General features: G+C 35.3%; 2 protein-coding genes across 2 annotated transcripts in view; both read left to right on the top strand.

Annotated features, from left to right (window-relative positions):
• Window positions 1-6,739: 6,739 nt before the first annotated feature.
• On the top strand, window positions 6,740-10,833 carry LOC143345652 (uncharacterized). Its single transcript, XM_076773016.1, has 6 exons — window positions 6,740-6,850; window positions 6,911-7,031; window positions 8,289-8,440; window positions 8,503-8,652; window positions 8,913-9,076; window positions 9,513-10,833. Exons 1-6 carry the CDS (start codon window positions 6,761-6,763, stop codon window positions 10,831-10,833), a joined length of 1,998 nt encoding a protein of 665 aa, XP_076629131.1. The 5' UTR covers window positions 6,740-6,760.
• A 7,763-nt stretch (window positions 10,834-18,596) lies between these two features.
• The window catches only part of LOC143345523 (alpha-glucosidase-like), a 123,076-nt gene continuing 121,804 nt past the window's right edge, over window positions 18,597-19,868 (top strand). Inside the window, exon 1 of the mRNA XM_076772744.1 lies at window positions 18,597-18,616. The gene's annotated coding sequence lies outside the window, so the exon portion shown is untranslated. The remainder of the gene's footprint in view (window positions 18,617-19,868) is intronic.

The raw sequence follows: 19,868 nt of genomic DNA, 5'->3' as shown, positions 1-19,868 counted from the left end.
AATTGCACAGTTTATATTTCTAGATTACATCTTGGATAAGTTTAGAATTCTGGTTCTCCAGACGCCATGAATTCTACATTTTTTTTAAAATGTTTAAATACCGTAAAAAACGATAATCGATAAGAAATATAATAAAACGTATACGATATGGTGTGAGGGAGCTAGTGGTTGAAATAACAACTCTACGATCTACCCCACGATTATTAAATGTTTATTTTCACGGGTGTGGGCGTGTAGCCACACGTAGATTAATATTACGAACGTCTTTACCAGACTGCGTTACGATGAAGTCTAACAGACTGGCTATGTAACACGACGACGTCTTTACCAGACTGATGTTATGAACGCGTCTTTCCAAACTGGCTATAACAACGTCTTTCACAGACTGCCCGTTTTTCTTAAAACTCCCTTCAATATATACATGACATTACCATAATAGTAAAGGGAGAGAAAAAGAGACAGGACAGAAAGACGGAAAAACGAAACTGGAAAATACTCAGCGTAGGGAAAGTTTAGCTACAGCGGAAAGGAGTCATGAAAATCAAGAGGCTCGCCGGGCCCGGATCGGGATAGTCCGAGGCCAAGGCGAAACCTTGAAGGAAAACAAGCGTCTCGTACGGCTCTGGTCGCCAAGTGTTTAACAGGACGACCAGGCTTGCACGAAACCCTGGGGAAATGGCAAAATAGAAAGCTTAAAACTATCCTTATTTACAATTTCATTCATACCATGGCAAGGGCGTAGTGGCAATACAATGGCCGCTACAGGTGAATGTGATAAAATCCAATTTCGTGATCATTTACTTTTGTAACATTAAATACGAGACATGCAGTTAAATGTTTGGCACAGAAAGGATAAAACTTGTTCGATTAATGCCGATTGCTTTTACACTGACAAACGAGCACCAATCGATCTTTAATCCTACAGAAAAAGAATCATTATAAGTATACGTATAAGCGATCGATCGGTTTAGAAGTCAGGTTGTCGAACATGAAGTGAGGGACATTTTATTAAAGCTTTTAACTACTGTAATTTATTTTTAAAAAGTTTCATCAATTTTATCAATGAGATATAACAGCGTTAACACTATTTTTATAAAAATAATTTGTAAAGATTATAATCAATATAATCACTGGTGTATAAAATTGTCTTCGTTAAAAACGAAACGGAAGAAAAAAATATTAAACAGGATTGTCTAGGATTTTTATCTTGCAGTTCTTTCTGGCAAAAAATGCTAGTTTAAAATGTTTGACTTTAAGTGTTCATAAGAGTTGCAATTCTTAGTAAATTGTGTTTTATTCGTTCATTTATTTACGGGATGTATCCTTTAATAAAAAGAGTAAGATATAATAAAGAAAAAGAAATAAAAAAAGGTTGTAAGAAAAAGAAGAAGAAAAAATTGTATGTATTAATGTCATTACATTCAAGGTTAACACGTTGATTGACCAAACTCCTCAAATTGTCTATGAAAACGAAACTTTGTTTCTGAACAATTGGAATTTTTACTGCCTCGTTTAAATTCAAGAATCCTGTCTAGATTTATTTTCTTTAACATCTAATCTTGAGAATTAATTTTTTTTAATGAAAAATCATGCCACCTATATGGGTGGTAATAGATATTTAGGAAACAGTAATGTTGGTTTTTCTTTTCTAAAAGAGAAAGTTTTCTTTCCGTAACAAAAACCATCGGACGCGTGTGTTGCGTTTCGCGTTTCGAGATACAAGTCAAGAGGGTGCAGCTGTGTCCCTTCCTTGGCTTGTTTCTTTCAAACCGTGCAGACATGCTTTCCAAGTGTTTCTAATAAAGCTTAGTTAAAAGTTATTTCGTTCAAATTGTTTTTTTATTCCATCACCTATTTCCAATAGGTAAAAATTCAGTAAACATCGATACGAGAAAGTTAAGTTCTCGGATGTCGCTAAATGCCTTGATATGAACCACTGTGGGTGTTGGGAATTCCAACACTTATTACCAGACTCCTCATTTAGTTAATATTAGTTAAAATTACTTAATTAGCAATTTGGCAAGTACTTCATGGTACAATGCAAATTGCCGTACTATAAAGCCGTTAAGGCACCGTACTTTGGGACCATACTTGCCCCTTGGGACCGCGGACACCCACCCTTAGTGGCTGGGATTTCGAATGTCTGATCTCTTCCTATTTTTGAATACGTATAAAATCGCGGGACATAGGACTTTACGGGGAGAATAAGTAAGAACAGAACAAGTTATAACACCACAAGAACCGTTACAAATTAAAATCGAACCAAGGACTAGAATCAACCAAGAACATTACAAATTGTTAACACATATGTAAATATTGTAAATAAATTCAAGTATTGTAAACAGTATCGAACCTTCTATTTACTAAATAAAACGCCTCCACGAACATAGTGGGAGCCTACAGTGGGTCTTCTGCAGTTGCAAAATATTCGACATCCCCTCTGGCTAATTTCGACGCGATTTTCCTTGGTTGTTTCACACTTTTCCTTTCCCGGGATAATCAGGGAACGCGACGCCGCGTTACCTATCGATCGTCTCCATTAACTAGTCTGTTACACAACGAACTATAACTATTGCCAAACAATAGATTATGCCGCGGCTGTGCGCCGTCGCTTGGAGTGTAGGCCGAGGTAGGGATATACCTTATGCAAGCGTTATATACATACATTTCGTTATATTATCGCCATTACGTAAAGCGAATTACAAGGCGAAGGGAGGAAAAGTGTCACAAATTGTCGATATTCAGAATACCCGTCGAAAAATTTTATTCTGGATTACGTGAAAGAAAATAAACGAAACTGGGCATGGCGCGGACGACTGTTGCACAATTCGCGGGGTAAAAGTTGACCTCGCGTTCCGCGCGCCCGGTTTTTCTTGATAACTAACATCTTTGGGGGACTCTGTGATTAAAACCGTAAGCGTGTAACGCGTTTCTGTTGTGTCAGTCTCTTTTTCGATTAATGTCGCAACGCGTGCATACTGGCTCGGAAATACTGGAAAATCGAACTTGTGCTCTCAGCATCCGAGTTCCGCTGCACCAAACCGGCTGACAATGATTTGGTCATCGACTGAGCTTGTACAGGCCGCTCCAAAGTAGCGTTACAGAATTTACAGACCACGCTTGGGTAGAATAAACTTTTCTCGAGATTTATCGGTTTGAATACAGTTGATATTTATCTGTAGAGCTAATACTGAGTATACGATACAAAGTAATGCAGTCGATGCAATCATCTGCGAGTGATATTGGCAATCTGAAGAGAGATATTTATTATTATTGTCGTTATGCTTACTATCGTTGCAACATATTTCTTACGCGATATTAAGAAAATGTATACACGTACACACGCATTATACAATGGGAGTGTGCAGTGTTTAAAGCGAGATAAAGCCAAGGACTGCATACAAACCTAACCTCAATGTATTCTATTTGTATTGTATTACCATTTGTATCTGTAAGGCAACGATTAAGATCGATAAACAGATAAAAGGTGCAAAGTACCAGCCATGTTGCCGAACGCGAATTTTTTCAATTTAATATTACAGTCAAGTTACGCAATCGACTAGTCTTCGTAATCGACGCGGTCGGGTCGTGGCGAAGTTGGTTGGCCCAACGAAAATATTCTCGTCAAAATAGCTGTTTACTGACGCAAAATGTATCCCGAAAATCAAGTATCTCGCTTTTGTCATTGGCAGAAGTAATTTTAAACTTTTGGCGACAAATTTTGAACCGCCCTATATAACGGTATCGACGCGTCGCGGTAAAAGTCGATGACATAAACAAAGGTGAACCGAGGATTTCTGTAAAATTCAAGTTTCATCGATCCGTTTTCCAGCAAAAGACACGATCGGAAACGAAACGAACGGTCAGCGTTTATTTCATCGTTATGTAAAATTAAACACAGACGCGGTCACGTATACCACGGTCTACATTCATGCGATACGTTCAAAGAAATAGAGGGTTTCGCCACAGGGGAAGCCCATCGTTCATGCATATCCTCGTTTCTGTTTGACTTTCGTTAATAGTCAAACATTATGTATAAGGCGAGCGGAATCGCTGACTTTGAAACGTTCTGGCGCGTTACGAAACGGGTCTTCTTACCTTGTAGCGCCGCATTATATAGGAGAGGGTCGGTACAGCCATTCTCGTGTGTACGAGATTGGTTACATGAGCGTGTAAATATTTCGCTTACGACGAACGGTTTATACGTTGCGTTATGCGCACCTCTCCTGATGCCTTAAACCTCGAATTACGTAAGTGCCGCCGTTTGATGTTTATGTAACGGGTGTACCACGTTACCGACGAAATCAAACGTCGTCAGCATCGAACGGGAAAGAGTCGTCAGAAATAGAGGGGACAAGTTGCTCGCTGCTCAACAAGTTATCCATCGAATGATTCGTGTCGACATCTTGTAGAACAGTCTGGTATTAACCCTTTCGCTACGGATCACGATGTGTCGCGCAATAGATAAAAATCAAAAAATAGTAGTCCATGTTTTATAAATCCTTACATCTTAAAACGCTAATAAAGAAACATAAATTTTAATACTATTGATCATTTTTACTGAATTTGTCAATTTGTTGTAGAAAATGATACTAGAAATTTAGTGCATCTTTTTAGACGCTTTTGTCGAATGTTTGAATTTTTAATTAAATTTTTATAAGTTACGTTTAGTATTTTTTGAAGTGCAAAATAATTTATTTAGAATATTAACAATTCCTTCCAATTTTTAATCGAGTTTAAAAAAAAGCATCAAAAATACCTCTGTGATTTACTGAATATTAATTTAAAGCACATTAGACTTTAATTAGAAACGAAGAAAATTGAAAGGCGTCGAAATTAATGTAATAATAAACAATGTTATTTTTAATATATTCAAGATATAAGAATTTGGTTTTTTTTTATATTTTGCATTTTACTTTTGAAAATAACATATTCAAGTTTAAAATGTATTAGGGCACGGTATGTCCCGATTAGTATTTATTGGTCTGATCCCCGTTTATCGTAGACCAGGATTTTGATGATGTTCCATCTTTCCATACTGGAGCTCTCAGGTGTTTCATGCGTGTAGTCTAGTAACACTTGATAAAGGAATCATTTACGCCAAATTTTAGCATGATTGACAACTAGAACATGTGCTACATTTATTATTAATATACAGGGTATAAGTATTACTAATATACAGGGTGTTTGGCCACCCTTGGGAAAAATTTGAATCGGAGATTCTAGAGGCCAAAATAAGATGAAAATCAAGAATACCAAATTGTTCATGGAGGCTTCGTTAAAAAGTTATTAATAATTAAATTAAAAAATTTCAAATTGTTCTGGAAAAATTATTTTTGGTTGCAGGGGTCAATTACAATCATTTTTGGTGAATACACATACTTTCGAAATCCTACCCACTTTCGAGAAAAAAATTCGAGTAACTGATGAAAGTTTTGGGTGAAAAAAAAGACTTTCGAATCGTCTTGGAAAAATTTTTTTTAGTTGCAGAGGTCAATTGCAAGCATTTTTGGTCAACAGACCAAGCTAGAAAATATAATTTCTAGCCAGAAATGTCTGTCCAAATTTTCATGCGAATCTTTAAAACGTCATAACTTCTGACGGGATTGGACGATTTTAATGTTTAAAAAAGCAAACTACGCGTATTTTGGTGGAGAATATGTACAAATCGCAAAAATATTCGAAAAGTTGGTCCTTGACCCCGCAAACTGAGAAAAACCCCATAAAAATGGTCCAACTTTCAAACAGCCATAACTCCTACAATTGTGAATATATTTCAATGAAACTTTTTTCTGAAGTAGAGCCCGTAGGTACCTACAAAAAAGTATTACACAACTTTTCTGTAGGGCGTCAAATAAAATTACTAAAAATCAAAAACGAATTTTTAAGGAAAATCGACAGGGGTAGGTACCTAAATTTTTCGACGAAAAAAAAAATTTTTAATTAATTCTGAAAAAATTATTTTCGGTTGCGGAGGTCAATTACAATCATTTTTGGTGAATAGACATATCCCCGAAATCCTACCCACTTTCTAGAAAAAAATTCGAAATTTTTCGACGAAAAAAAAAAATTTCAAATCCTTTTGGAAAAATTATTTTCGGTTGCGGGGGTCAATTACAATAATTTTTGGTGAATAGACATACCCTCGAAATCCTGCGCATTTTTCGAGAAAAAAATTCGAAACGGGCGGAACTTTTAACGTTAATAACTTTTTAACAAAGCTTCCATCAACAAATTGGTATTCTTGGTTTTCGTCTTATTTTGACTTCTAGAATCCCCCATTAAAATTTTTCCCAGGAGTGGTCGAACACCCTGTATATCTGAGAAATTGTACTTCTATTTAAAAATATTCATTAATACTTCTAAAATAGCACAATACAATTATGTCTTAAATTGACGTGAAATCACCTATAATTTAAAAATTTTATCTCAAATGCGGCACAGGTTCCCGTTTTTCAGTCACTCTCAAATTTTATACATGCTATTTTCTCTCTAAATGCCATAATTTAAAAGGATAAGACCGAACAAAATCGGAAGTCGAAAAATAAGGATCACCCTAGTGTAGTCCATCTCAGTTTCTTATCCGGGATGAGACCCAGAAGTCTAACGTTATCAACGAGCTTTAATTCTGAACCTCTCATAATTACGAACGTGATAAAAACGTTCATTTATAATCGTGACACTGTTCGTGTCGTTGCATGGATCACGGAACAACTTCACGGTGCAACGGTGAGGTCTTCTCGATTCGGATGTGTCGAGTATGAGCGGTAAGATTGAGTATCTGGAAAAGTATTCGGTAGCACCTTCACCCAGCAGAGATTACTACGGGCTCAAAGTACTCCGTGACCAGGTGCTGACGAATAAAACGCGTTCTCGCGATTCTGCCTCGTAACTTTCTCCCTTATTCTAGGTGATACTCTATCTGTGGAAAATCTCGCACGGCCCACACAAGACACCGATCGTTCGAACAACCAGTTTCGAGGATTTCGAGCCAGACAAATCACTGCAAGACGAAATTCGAAGAATTTTTGGTAACTGAAAATGTCAAATTCTCGATTAACCTCCCAAGCGTTCAAAATTCAATGGAGTCTCGACACGTGCTAACACCAAAAATATTTCACACGCAAAAACATTAAAATTATTGTGTACCGAAACAGTGGCTCTTCTAGATGCTTATTGCAAATCTTTCGTTTCTAAGTAACGAAAGTATAATATTTATATGTATTTATACAAAAAGAAAGGAAATTTATTTATTATATAACAAACCTATATCTTAGATATCCATTGTTTACATATTGATTCAAATATACACATTTTTAATCTAACATTAGTGTAATATTTATTACACTACTTAGTATACATGTACAGAAATGGTTCCATTTAAACAAATTAGCTTGATCTTAAAATCTCCCCCACTACTCCACTTATACAAAAATTATTTATGCCACATAATTTGCCTCTTTAAATTAAACAACTTTTATAAGAACACTTTTTTGATACCTTGAGATATTCCACCATTCGCACTTAAACGTAATACCCTGTACAGGGTGTAGCATGTGGGTTTTTACACGAAAGTAATAGAAAAAATTCATAGAAAAACATGTCATATTTAATCTAGTTTTCAAGATATAGCGAGTTTTAGTATAATTCTTTCGAAAAATGGAAGCAGTTGAACTAATTCGACCTAATTATTTACAAACATAACCTAATATTTGACAAGATCCTGTATATAGGTATAATGTACTCTTGAATATTTTTGTTAAACGAATTATGGTTGTTATCATGGCAAGGTTTGGCGGCCACTGCACTAAACTGTTACAATCTTCTTCGTCAGTGTTTGTTATTTTATTGCTTGTTTACGTGATAAACATTTTAAGGATCATAATAATTTGTTTGAACATGTTGCTTATCTTCATATGTATGTATATTCTTATACGAAATTTTGTTATGTTTATATTACAGAATATTACAGATCGTGTTGGACATGTACATAGCTATATTTTCTTCAACCTATTTCTAAAAAATGTTTGGTGGCATAAAGTAGTAGAAATATAGCAACGATGACTTAAAGAAAGTCGGGATTTTAATTTTTACGACTCTTGGAGAGTAGTTTAATTGTACGGTATTATTTAAACGTTCCACTTCTTTGAAATATATATAGATTTCGTAGAAGATTGAAGAGATAGAATATTTTCATCTTATTGCAACGTGTTCTTTCATTTTCACACTACAGACACTACTAATAACTCGTATTTTTACATGATAGAAAATTATTACAAAATCAACAGGTAAACATTTACTAAGGCATATAAGGAACATTGCTGCTGGACGAAGAAGCACGCTTCTAACGTTGCCAAGAAATTTGATCGAACGATTGGCTAGGTACCTGACAGTAAACGACATCGTGAAATTGACATCATTGTCGCACGTGTCTAAAGAGGTAACACAAATTAAACGAGTCAGTGTTTATCTTCCTGTTTATCTCATGTTTCGAACTTTTAGGTATTCAGCCAAAATTCTGTGTGGGAGACATTGTATAAGAAATACAAACCGTTGACGAAACGGAAGTACGAGAAATTATATGTTACGACTCGCGACTGGAAACAGCTGTTCCAACAGATCCAAATTGAAAGAGTAATGAATGAACAAAGGGTAATTATTTCTTATACTCTGTAACTAGGAGATTAGAAGAGAAACACTCGAAAAATCTAATTAAAACTAACCCTTGAGGTTTTGATATACGAGGGTTGTTGAATAAGTCCTTAGAAAAAGATAGAAAAACAAATTATTTTAAGCAGATTTTTTTTTATTTTTCAACATAATCTTCTTTTAATTCTATACATTTTTCCAAGCATTTTCCCAACTTTTTTAAGTCATCTAAAAAGTAAGATTTCGGAAGTTCCTCAAAATAGGCATCTGTTTGGGCGGTGACCTCCTCGTTCGACGTGAACTCTTGTCCGTCGAGCCATTCTTTTAAGTATGGAAATAAAAAAAAGTCACTGGAGGCTAAATCCGGTGAATCCGGTGAATACGGTGGATGTTGTAATAATTCGAACTTTAATTCCATGATTTTGATGCAAGAGGAAGTTTCTTGCTTTAATCAACAATAAAAATGAAACCATGTGGTGGATATAACTGAAGCTTTGACAGTTGTCTAGTGAGTCATGATATTTACTAAAAACAAACCATTTTTGATGCTACGAGCGCCAGGTCTTGGATTTTCTAAGGACTTATTGAACGACCCTCGTATTATGTTCATGTACCAGTAGTAACTATTCATCAGTAATTGTCTGTAGCTGCATCGAAATTCACGGGATCTCTTTAATTAACGATCAAGAAAGTATAATTACTTGTAATGAAACAATTAGACATACGTAGTATGGAAAATTGAAGAAAAAAGAGAGAAAATTTGGTCTCTGCCCTAACAGGACACGAATTCGTGTCATCGAGTGTACCAATATTTTATAAATCTGTAATAAAATATTTATATACGTTATTACTCTTCAATACAGCTGTTCTATTAGTAGACGTTGCATAATACTTACATTATTATTTCTATCCCGATTTAAGGTACCTCATGCTCGAATGCCAGCGAAGCAGATAAAAACGAATTCAAAGTCTGAAGATGTTCCGAAACACTACAATGCAAATTCCAGGGGGACGACAAAAATCGTTCCGTCAGTAACTAAAGCATCCAAGAAACTGTCTGAAGATACTCGTAAAAAAGTCACTCAAAATCCAATTACGAAAAAGTTGTCAGATATTCGTCTAGATAAATCGAAGATCGAGAACGAAAAGATCGTTTCAGAGAAGAAGGTTCCGATTCTCAGGTCGCTTCAAGAGTCTGAAAAGAAATCAACGAAAGCAACGAAAGATCAATCGATGATCGTCAAGAAAAATGAGTCGAGACGCGAGGTTGAGAGCAAATATTCGTTCGTCGGTAAAATAGCTGAGACAAAATCGAGCAAAGGTCAAAATTCACGGAACAAAATTCTCAGAGCGGACGGTAAAATTAACAATACGAGCGTCAGAACAATGGAAGAGAAACCCAGTTCAGCTAAACCGAGAAGTTCGACGCTATCGAAGGCTCTCAGAAGCGAGCAATCCACGCCAAGTCTAACACTGGCCGATCAGAGTAAATTGAAAACGAGAGGCAAAACGAAGAAGATCGGTCAAAGTAAATCGACGATTTTGAACACGAATACGGCTCTGGTCGCTCAGTATTCTTCAATAGGGGGAAACAGTCCCGATCTCGCTGATTTTATCGAAGCCTGCATGAAGAACAATCGTTGCTCGAGGAGCATATTCGATTACGATGGTCCTAGTTGTATCGATAAACTGAAATCGTGCGCTGGTGACGGAAAAGCGCAAGAGGATCGTCCAAAAATCGCGGAGTCTTTGAGTGCATTGAAAAGCGATCGCGTGAGAGCGTCCCTAGATCGATTATCCGAGAAATCTGAACCTTCGACAGCTAAATCGTTGGAGTCCCTTAATAGAAGCGACGTTTCTGGCCCGTCTGTCACGTTAAAGAACAAGAAAGTACCAAAACAAAAAACGAGAAAGTCTGCTACATCGAATAAAAATGAATGTAAATTCGTCATACCCGAGGACAAAGAGGATATTTTTGAAAGATATGGGATTTATAGTAAATGTTCTTCACCGAGAATGAACTGCAATGTCGAAGAGAAATGTAAAAGAACGCCGGACAAAATGGGCACGCGACGCTCTTCGGAAGTGATTAGTCATTACAGTAGAACAGTGACTAACAGTAAAAATGACGATGTGCATCGATACCAACTGCGAAAGACAATGAACACTGTGCACAAGTATTGAGAACATAAATATTTCAAAATTATTCTGACAACATTTTAGTCTTACAATTTCCATTGATTCGGAAAACCAATATTGAATGACTATGGGAAATGTGTAATAATGTCTTCATAAATCTGTTACGTTTCGTCTTTGTGTCGTTAATGTGTTTTTGCGTTGTTACCTCTACAGATACAGCTCTATGAAATGTTCGACTCAAGCGACAAGGACTCTTTTTGATAACGATAACACACATGAATATTAGAACACAATTGAATTGAAGTAAATTAAAAATTATAATGACTCTCTCGCGAAGACTTTAACTTTCAATGGACTTCCACAAACTTGCAATAAATTCAAACGCAAAACACACTTGCCAAGTATTCAGAAATCCAAAATCTCAACCAATGCCTTGCAATCAGTGCAGTATTCATACAATTTCGTCCGCTCAGTTTTAAACACAAATTAAAACAAGTATGAATTTATCATTTTCGTGGCTAGCAGCTTCAAGTTCATAATCTTAATGATCTACCATGCTTGACTTACTTGTTTAGAACTTCAAAAAATGAAGATCGTCACTGTTAGAATTTAGAGATTTGCCTTGTCAGATTTTATTTGAAACCGCAATTTGCAAACTAATAAATTATGTTACACATCAACTTTTAAGTCTTCGGGATATCAATAGCCGATTTTTTTTATTATATAATTATTTGAACTCATAGTCTTCCGATGTTAGAGTTTTCCAAATTTTGTTGTCCTTTTTAAAAAGTATGGGGTATATTGTTATATTTGAAAATCAAGGCAAGCGATAGTTTCGAAGATACATTTTGTGGACACTAAAACATCGAACCAAAAATGGGTAAAAATTCTCATGGTTCCTTTGAAACTTTTTATCCTCGCACCAAATAGAATGTGATACCACAGACGAGGTATTCGAATAGACCTTTCACCTATTTGTTTTTTTGGGCCCGTTTTTCTGGGGCACTAGAGCCCCATTAATATTACCGTGTCACTCGCAAAGTTACCAACAGATTTAGAAATAAACAGAAGAGGAAGTGAGACAGAAAATGAAATTACAGAAATTTTATTATTTTTGAACGGAACGAAAGCTGTACCGCCCAAAATTAAACATCAATCGATTAATTTCATTGGAGTAACCAATCGATTAAGATTATTTAAAGATTTCAAGATTATTAAAATACGTAAGGATGAACCTCATTGACAAGTACACCGCAAATCCTCTATTTTTTATTTTAAATTATAATACATCAGGCTGTTTCGTGATGCTGATGCACGTATACTACCAGTGTTATACTTGAAACATTCTATACGTCGCAACTCTGCAAACAAACGTGACAAGTGACTATACGCAACGCTACACCAAAAGTAAACGCGAGAAATATAAACGATCGCAAATCTAAAAGTAATCAAAATCTTTACTAATACAATCCGAAATTAGTTCGCATACGCAACACTACCCTGAAAAAAACGCGAAAAATTTTCATCGTTCGCAACTTTAAAGTTATCTATAAAACTAATTAATTGCAAAGATAACTAGACAAGCAACGCGAATAATTTGTACTTCGTAACGCTAATAGCAAACCGGTATTGATTCTTAGACGCAACACTACTCTGAAAGCAAACGCGAAAATATTCATTATTCGCAACGCTAAAAGTAATCACGATAAATTCAAAATATGCGCAACGCTACTTTTAAAACAAACGCAATCATTTGAATTTTGCAACACTAACGCAAACCACGATCTGCCACAAAATACTGGCTGTTCATCTGAAAAACTACAAATACTACAACTACGGGCGAATATAGTGACATAATAGGAACATGGAATGACTCTCCATTCTCATCCGAAGATGAAGATGAAGAACCATTTGTTGCAGCCCACTCTTGCGACAGTTTGTCAGGACCTCTTCGACTCCCGAGAGTCTCTTCTTTCTTCGGCGGTCCTGCCAAAGCCTGAAACTTAAACCTACGCTCGAGATTCCGTGCAATATACAGTCCTCCAACGATTCTACGAATCGTTATCTGACCAGGTGTGGAGAAACTCGAGCGGGACGAGCGTTTCGGGGATCCTACCGCGAACGAACGCGACCGCGAAGAGCGACTGTAAAGCCGCGCGATTCCAAGAACCGAAAGTAAAACAAAAACAAACGGTACCATTCGTTTGGCTCGGCTAACGTTTCGATTCTCCAAATCGAACTACAGGTACAGGACCTGTGGCAGTCCTGCCCTGACCCTACCTACTTATAACTAACACACATACCAGAAAGTAAGTTACCTACCTACCTAACCCTATATTTAAAAAATTGCAAAACTCATTCTCGCAACCATACGCTCCACGGTTCTCACACAAAATGTCCGGGCGCAAAAGCCTACACTAGAGAGGACGCCCCGGGGTTCCTCCGACACCCGAACATTCCACACACCATTCACACTCTAATGTTTACGTACCAATACCTGAAATCAACCGACAAAGACTAGTGACCATTGCGTATTTTGAAGTAACTTTCAAAGAATAGAATCTTTGATAAAATAATTTTCTACATTCTGTTGTTTAAAATCAGGAAATTAATTGTATTTACGTTTCATTAAATATTTTATATTATTGTCTTCGAGCATGCAAGAAGTATGGACAAGATGAAATAAAATTTTATTTGTAAATTATATTAAAGTTTTAAAACGACGCAATTCCGCAGCCTAACCACACACACACACACACACATGTGAAATTGCGTCGCGCACGATACACTAGCGCAATGTCAGTCGCAAATAGATATTATTAGGAATTTTTAGAAACTAAGTCATCGTGCCCATTGACTTCACTCACGCAAGTAGCACCTGGGCATTTTGGTGAGTTTAGGCAATGAACACGGAAAGGTATCCTGAAAATCCTGAACTAGAAAAAATAGTTACTGTAAATACTAACGTATAACGAAATAGTATTTATGTATTCTTTCTTATTTTATTCCTTTTACTCGACTTTATATTTCTGATAAATAAAGAGCAAAATTTTAATATACAATAATAATGAAAAATATTATTAGTAAAGGAAATTATTCTTATTAAAATTTAATTATTTAAGACGAAAGGCTTAACAATAAAATAATTTACTTTGAAAATGCAAGGAAAAATTATTGAAGCAAACTTATTAAAATATTTAACCATTGAGCAATTCCGTTGTAAAAGCGTATTTTTTAAAGATGAAAGTAATACATAATGCATGTTACTTTGACTCAGGAGTTTACCCATCGCGAAACGTCTTTTTGTACATGAATTGAAACATCAAATTTTTGAATAAGAAAGTCATCAAATTATATTTTCATATGAAGCACGAACAATATAAAAAACAATCAGTATTACAAGTCAAGGAATGTTTTTCATTTTCTGACAAATTTCACATTATATTAAAAATCGCGTAGCACAAAAAGACCCTAGCCTGATCTATAAAATAAAACAATATACATATGTTCCTATTCACGGGTATAAAAAATACCCGTGGTCACTACTCGCCAAAAATACTACGTATACAACCGGTCACCCGTGTTGATTCGGACCTTTCATCCTACAACATGATTGGGGACCAGAGGGACAAAAACACATGCGACTTACCAACCGTTGACTACGATGAACCTCTAGGTAGACCTCTGCGATGCTGCTTTCCAGTGTAGTCATCAATGAAATTGACTGCATGGTCCTGCTGGTTGCCAGAATGTAAGGATGAAATCTAGAAACTGTAAAGAATAAGGAAACAATTATAATCTACCGTAAAAATGAAAAACAATTCCTAATTTAATATAAAAGTATCTACATGCTCAAAACTGAGCAATGCTTACATTTTGCACTCGTGGAGCATCGCCCAAAACTCCTCTTCAGTGATGCACTGATTCTAATACCGATAACGAGTTACTCTGCTTTTCAAAGAAATAATGAAAAAGCAATATTAAAAAAATGATAAACTAACGCGACCGGAAATCAAAGTCGGCGAACAAGAGGCTCTACTGTCGCGATTTCGAAAGCAAATAGCCACGATGCTCTGGAAAAAATATAAAAATGCGCAATATACACTGACTCGACCTTCGTGTGTGCTTACAGTATAAACGGAACTCTACTCGAAGCAACTGTGTTTCGAAAAACAATAAACTAATCTACGCAACAAACACTGATTCTGCCGACCGCATTGCGCGCGGTCACTAAAATTTCTGAAAAAAATGCTGAAATAAGAAAGAAGAAATAATTAAGTAATCCCTCAGACATGTCTATTTATAGATTTAGTATTAAATTTGACCGATAAAAACACAAAAATGTGTAAACATATATAGGTACAAACTCACTTGTTGTAATGAAGTTGATTTCCCCAATATTTCATTTTCAATTCTTTCCATTTGCCATTTTCAAACATGGCGTCGATTGCATACCGAGAGCGTCCCTTCCAGTCGAACTCGACAATCAAAATCTGTAACAGCAATAAAACACATATTACGATTCAATGCGTTAAAATAAATGTACCTATAACTTAATTAAACATCGACTGAACCCGAAATATGGTTCATGAATTTTTAATTATGTTTACAGACATCATAATTGACGAAGATTATGTATGGAAAGAGCACGTGCGAAACAGATCAAACATTTTTCGCGATTCCGATTGACTTGAACGTCAGAAACGTGTTAATATTAAATGAAAGCACTAACAGACAGTAAAGGAAAGTACTACGAGCGATTTGGAACATTAAGATGACAATAATTAAAAATTACGTACCTCATTAGACGCGAAGCCTGTCACTGCATCTCATCACACGAGTTTCCAGAAGACGAATGACGGACAGGAACGGACGCGTCTCCCGCGGGGAGGCAATGGGTGGGGAGCGGGATGAGGTAGTCCCGTAGTCCAACGATCTGTATTTCCGAAGAAAAGGTTAAACCTTATATCTCGGATAACTGAAAATAAATAATGTAAATACATAAAATAAATACAAAAAGATATCAGACAAACAATCAATTAATGATTTATTGGCTTTATATCCTTCTGACGTCACAATTAATAACAGCCAATCACAGCGCTGCTGGAACATCGAATATCGATCTGTCAATCGACACACAAGTTACTAGATCTATTGAAATATATTAATTGTAACTATAGAAACATATAACGTGTAAATATTAACTTTTAATCTAAATTGCAATCAGTTTCTCACATAAATGGTCCTTTTGTGTACAGTATATTTTCGAAAATTATTCGAAGATTATTCGAAAATAACTAGATCGATTGAAATACATTAATTACCACTATTTTAATCAATGCTTTTTATACAAATTTTGTGAATGTAACAACAATAGACAAATAATATATATAGAATATAGAAAGACATTCACTTTTCACGATGTTTTTCCTTTGCGTCATAGGACTCCCACTAAATACTGTCCTAGTCTATTGCTTGTCTGTATCTATTTCTTTTATATCCTCCAGTATTTTATAAAAGTAATTTTATTATTACCGTTGCTAGCATTCGTAAGCCAGGGTCGGTCATCTGATACGCTTGTTGTTTTTTCAACGCTCGGTTAGATTCTGTTTATATTCGCGGACGCCGGCCGCTCGACTTAACCTTGCAGCTGGAATAGCAAATTCCTTGCCCGTGCGACACGAAAAAAAAGTTGCTTTACACATCTTCACTCTGCATTGCCTGTGCCTTTAATCCGTGTGTTACGAAAAAATGTTCGCCTGAGACATCTATTTCACACTTCGTTTATGTCTGTACTACCAACTTCTTAGCATAAATCAAGCCCAATGTTATCGACACAGAATCAAGATAGATTTTTATGTAAATCTAGTGAAAACTGAAATAAATAATTTCCGAAAATATGCTATACACAAAAGGACCATTTATGTGAGAAACTGATTGCAATTTAGATTAGAAGTTAATATTTACACGTTATATGTTTCTATAGTTACAATTAATATATTTCAATAGATCTAGTAACTTGTGTGTCGATTGACAGATCGATATTCAATGTACCAGCAACGCTGTGATTGGCTGCATTCATTGTGACGTCAGAAGGATATAAAAACAATAAATCATTAATTAATTGTTTGTCTGATATCTTCCTAGATTATTAAACTAAAGAGATAGAAGGAAGCAGTGTTCCTTTGATCTTCTAGTTTAGTTGTACCAAGTAATTATTTCCTATACACAAAAGGACCATTTATGTGAGAAACTGATTGCAATTTAGATTAAAAGTTAATATTTACACGTTATATGTTTCTATAGTTACAATTAATATATTTCAATAGATCTAGTAACTTGTGTGTCGATTGACAGATCGATATTCGATGTTCCAGCAGCGCTGTGATTGGCTGTTATTAATTGTGACGTCAGAAGGATATAAAGCCAATAAATCATTAATTGATTGTTTGTCTGATATCTTTTTGTATTTATTTTATGTATTTACATTATTTATTTTCAGTTATCCGAGATATAAGGTTTAACCTTTTCTTCGGAAATACAGATCGTTGGACTACGGGACTACCTCATCCCGCTCCCCACCCATTGCCTCCCCGCGGGAGACGCGTCCGTTCCTGTCCGTCATTCGTCTTCTGGAAACTCGTGTGATGAGATGCAGTGACAGGCTTCGCGTCTAATGAGGTACGTAATTTTTAATTATTGTCATCTTAATGTTCCAAATCGCTCGTAGTACTTTCCTTTACTGTCTGTTAGTGCTTTCGTTTAATATTAACACGTTTCTGACGTTCAAGTCAATCGGAATCGCGAAAAATGTTTGATCTGTTTCGTACGTGCTCTTCCCATACATAATCGTAGTCAATTATGAAATCTGTAAACATAATTAACAATTCATGAACCATATTTCGGGTTCAGTCGATGTTTAATTAAGTTATAGGTACATTTATTTTAACGCATTGAATCGTAATATGTGTTTTATTCCTGTTACAGATTCTGATTGTTCGAATTCGACTGGAAGGGACGCTATCGGCATACAATCGACGCCATGTTTGAAAATGGCAAATGGAAGGAATTGAAAATGAAATATTGGGGAAATCAACTTCATTATAACAAGTGAGTTTGTACCTATATATGTTTACACATTTTTGTGTTTTTATCGGTCAAATTTAATACTAAATCTATAAATAGACATGTCTGAGGGATTACTTAATTATTTCTTATTTCTTATTTCAGCATTTTTTTCAGAAATTTTAGTGACCGCGCGCAATGCGGTCGGCAGAATCAGTGTTTGTTGCGTAGATTAGTTTATTGTTTTTCGAAACACAGTTGCTTCGAGTAGAGTTCCGTTTATACTGTAAGCACACACGAAGGTCGAGTCAGTGTATATTGCGCATTTTTATATTTTTTCCAGAGCGTCGTGGTTCTTTGCTTTCGAAATTGCGACAGTAGAGCCTCTTGTTCGCCGACTTTGATTTCCGGTCGCGTTAGTTTATCATTTTTTTAATATTGTTTTTTCATTATTTCTTTGAAAAGCAGAGTAACTCGTTATCGGTATTAGAATCAGTGCATCACTGAAGAGGAGTTTTGGGCGATGCTCCACGAGTGCAAAATGTAAGTATTGCTCAGTTTTGAGTATGTAGATACTTTTATATTAAATTAGGAATTGTTTTTCATTTTTACGGTAGATTATAATTGTTTCCTTATTCTTTACAGTTTCTAGATTTCATCCTTACATTCTGGCAACCAGCAGGACCATGCAGACAATTTCATTGATGACCACACTGGGAAGCAGCATTGCAGAGGTCTACCTAGAGGTTCATCGTAGTCAACGGTTGGTGAGTCGCATGTGTTTTTGTCCCTCTGGTCCCCAATCATGTTGTAGGATGAAAGGTCCGAATCAACACGGGTGACCGGTTGTATACGTAGTATTTTTGGCGAATAGTGACCACGGGTATTTTTTATACCCGTGAATGGGAACATATTTATACTGTTTTATTTTGTAGATCAGGTTAGGGTCTTCTTGTACTTTGTGTTTTTTTAGATATCATAAATAAATATTTTACAGAATAATAAATAGTTTTTATTAAGAACATTTATAAATGAAAATATATTAAATATTTTCTTTACTCATTTTTTACTTTTATTTTAAAATGACGATTCTAATAATACTGTAGATATATGGAATATATATTATTGAATATTAATTGTTTCCTTAATTACTACAAAATATGATGTATTTCACGTACAAGAAGGCGATTCGCGACTGGTAGATTTTTGAGTCAAAGTAACAAGCATTGTATACTACTTACATTTTTCTTTAAATTTACTTTGACGACAGAATCGACCGAGACTATTTGAATATTTGAATTAATGGTTCAATCAAATTATTTAAAAAAATACTAGATAAATAATATTAATACTTAATGAAAGTGTTTCCTTTTACACAATTAAATTTTAATTACAATAATTTTCTTTAATAATAACATTTTTCATATTTTAATATTAACGTGTTTCGTTTTTAATACATTTAAACAAAAAGTTGAGTTATTTTAACTGGAAATGAATTGAAAAATGCCGTCTCTATTATTCATTAATCACTTTTTCTAGTTGAGGATTTTCAGAATACCTTTCCGTGTTCATTGCCTAAACTCACCCAAGTGCCCAGGTGCTACTTGCGTGAGCGAAGGCAACGAGCACGATGACTTAGTTTCTAAAAATTCCTAATAATATTTATTTGCGACTGACATTGCGCAAGTGTATTGTGCGCGACGCAATTTCACATGTGTGTGTGTGTGTGGTTAGGCTGCGGAATTGCGTCGTTTTAAAACTTTAATGTAATTTACAAATAAAATTCTATTTCATTTTGTCCACACTTTTTGCATGCTCGAAGACAATAATATAAAATATTTAATGAAACGTAAATACAATTAATTTCTTGATTTTAAACAACAGAATGTAGAAAATTATTTTATCAAAGATTCTATTATTTGAAAGTTACTTCAAAATACGCAATGATCACTAGTCATTGTCGGTTGATTTCAGGTATTGGTACGTAAACATTAGAGTGTGAATGGTGTGTGGAA

The sequence above is a fragment of the Colletes latitarsis genome, chromosome 9 (assembly GCF_051014445.1).
Source record: "Colletes latitarsis isolate SP2378_abdomen chromosome 9, iyColLati1, whole genome shotgun sequence".
Classification (NCBI taxonomy): Eukaryota; Metazoa; Arthropoda; class Insecta; order Hymenoptera; family Colletidae; genus Colletes; species Colletes latitarsis.
The sequence above is the reverse complement of the archived record's forward strand: the minus strand, read 5'-3'. Positions and strand labels throughout refer to the sequence as shown.

Bases quoted from the DNA above. Each gene is read 5' to 3' on its own strand.
- LOC143345652 (XM_076773016.1), top strand. From the start codon at position 6,761: ATGAGCGGTAAGATTGAGTATCTGGAAAAGTATTCGGTAGCACCTTCA. The intron at 8,441-8,502 runs GTAACACAAATT...TCGAACTTTTAG, and splicing joins TGTCGCACGTGTCTAAAGAG to GTATTCAGCCAAAATTCTGT. The intron at 9,077-9,512 runs GCAAGAGGAAGT...TCTTCAATACAG, and splicing joins TTTAATTCCATGATTTTGAT to CTGTTCTATTAGTAGACGTT.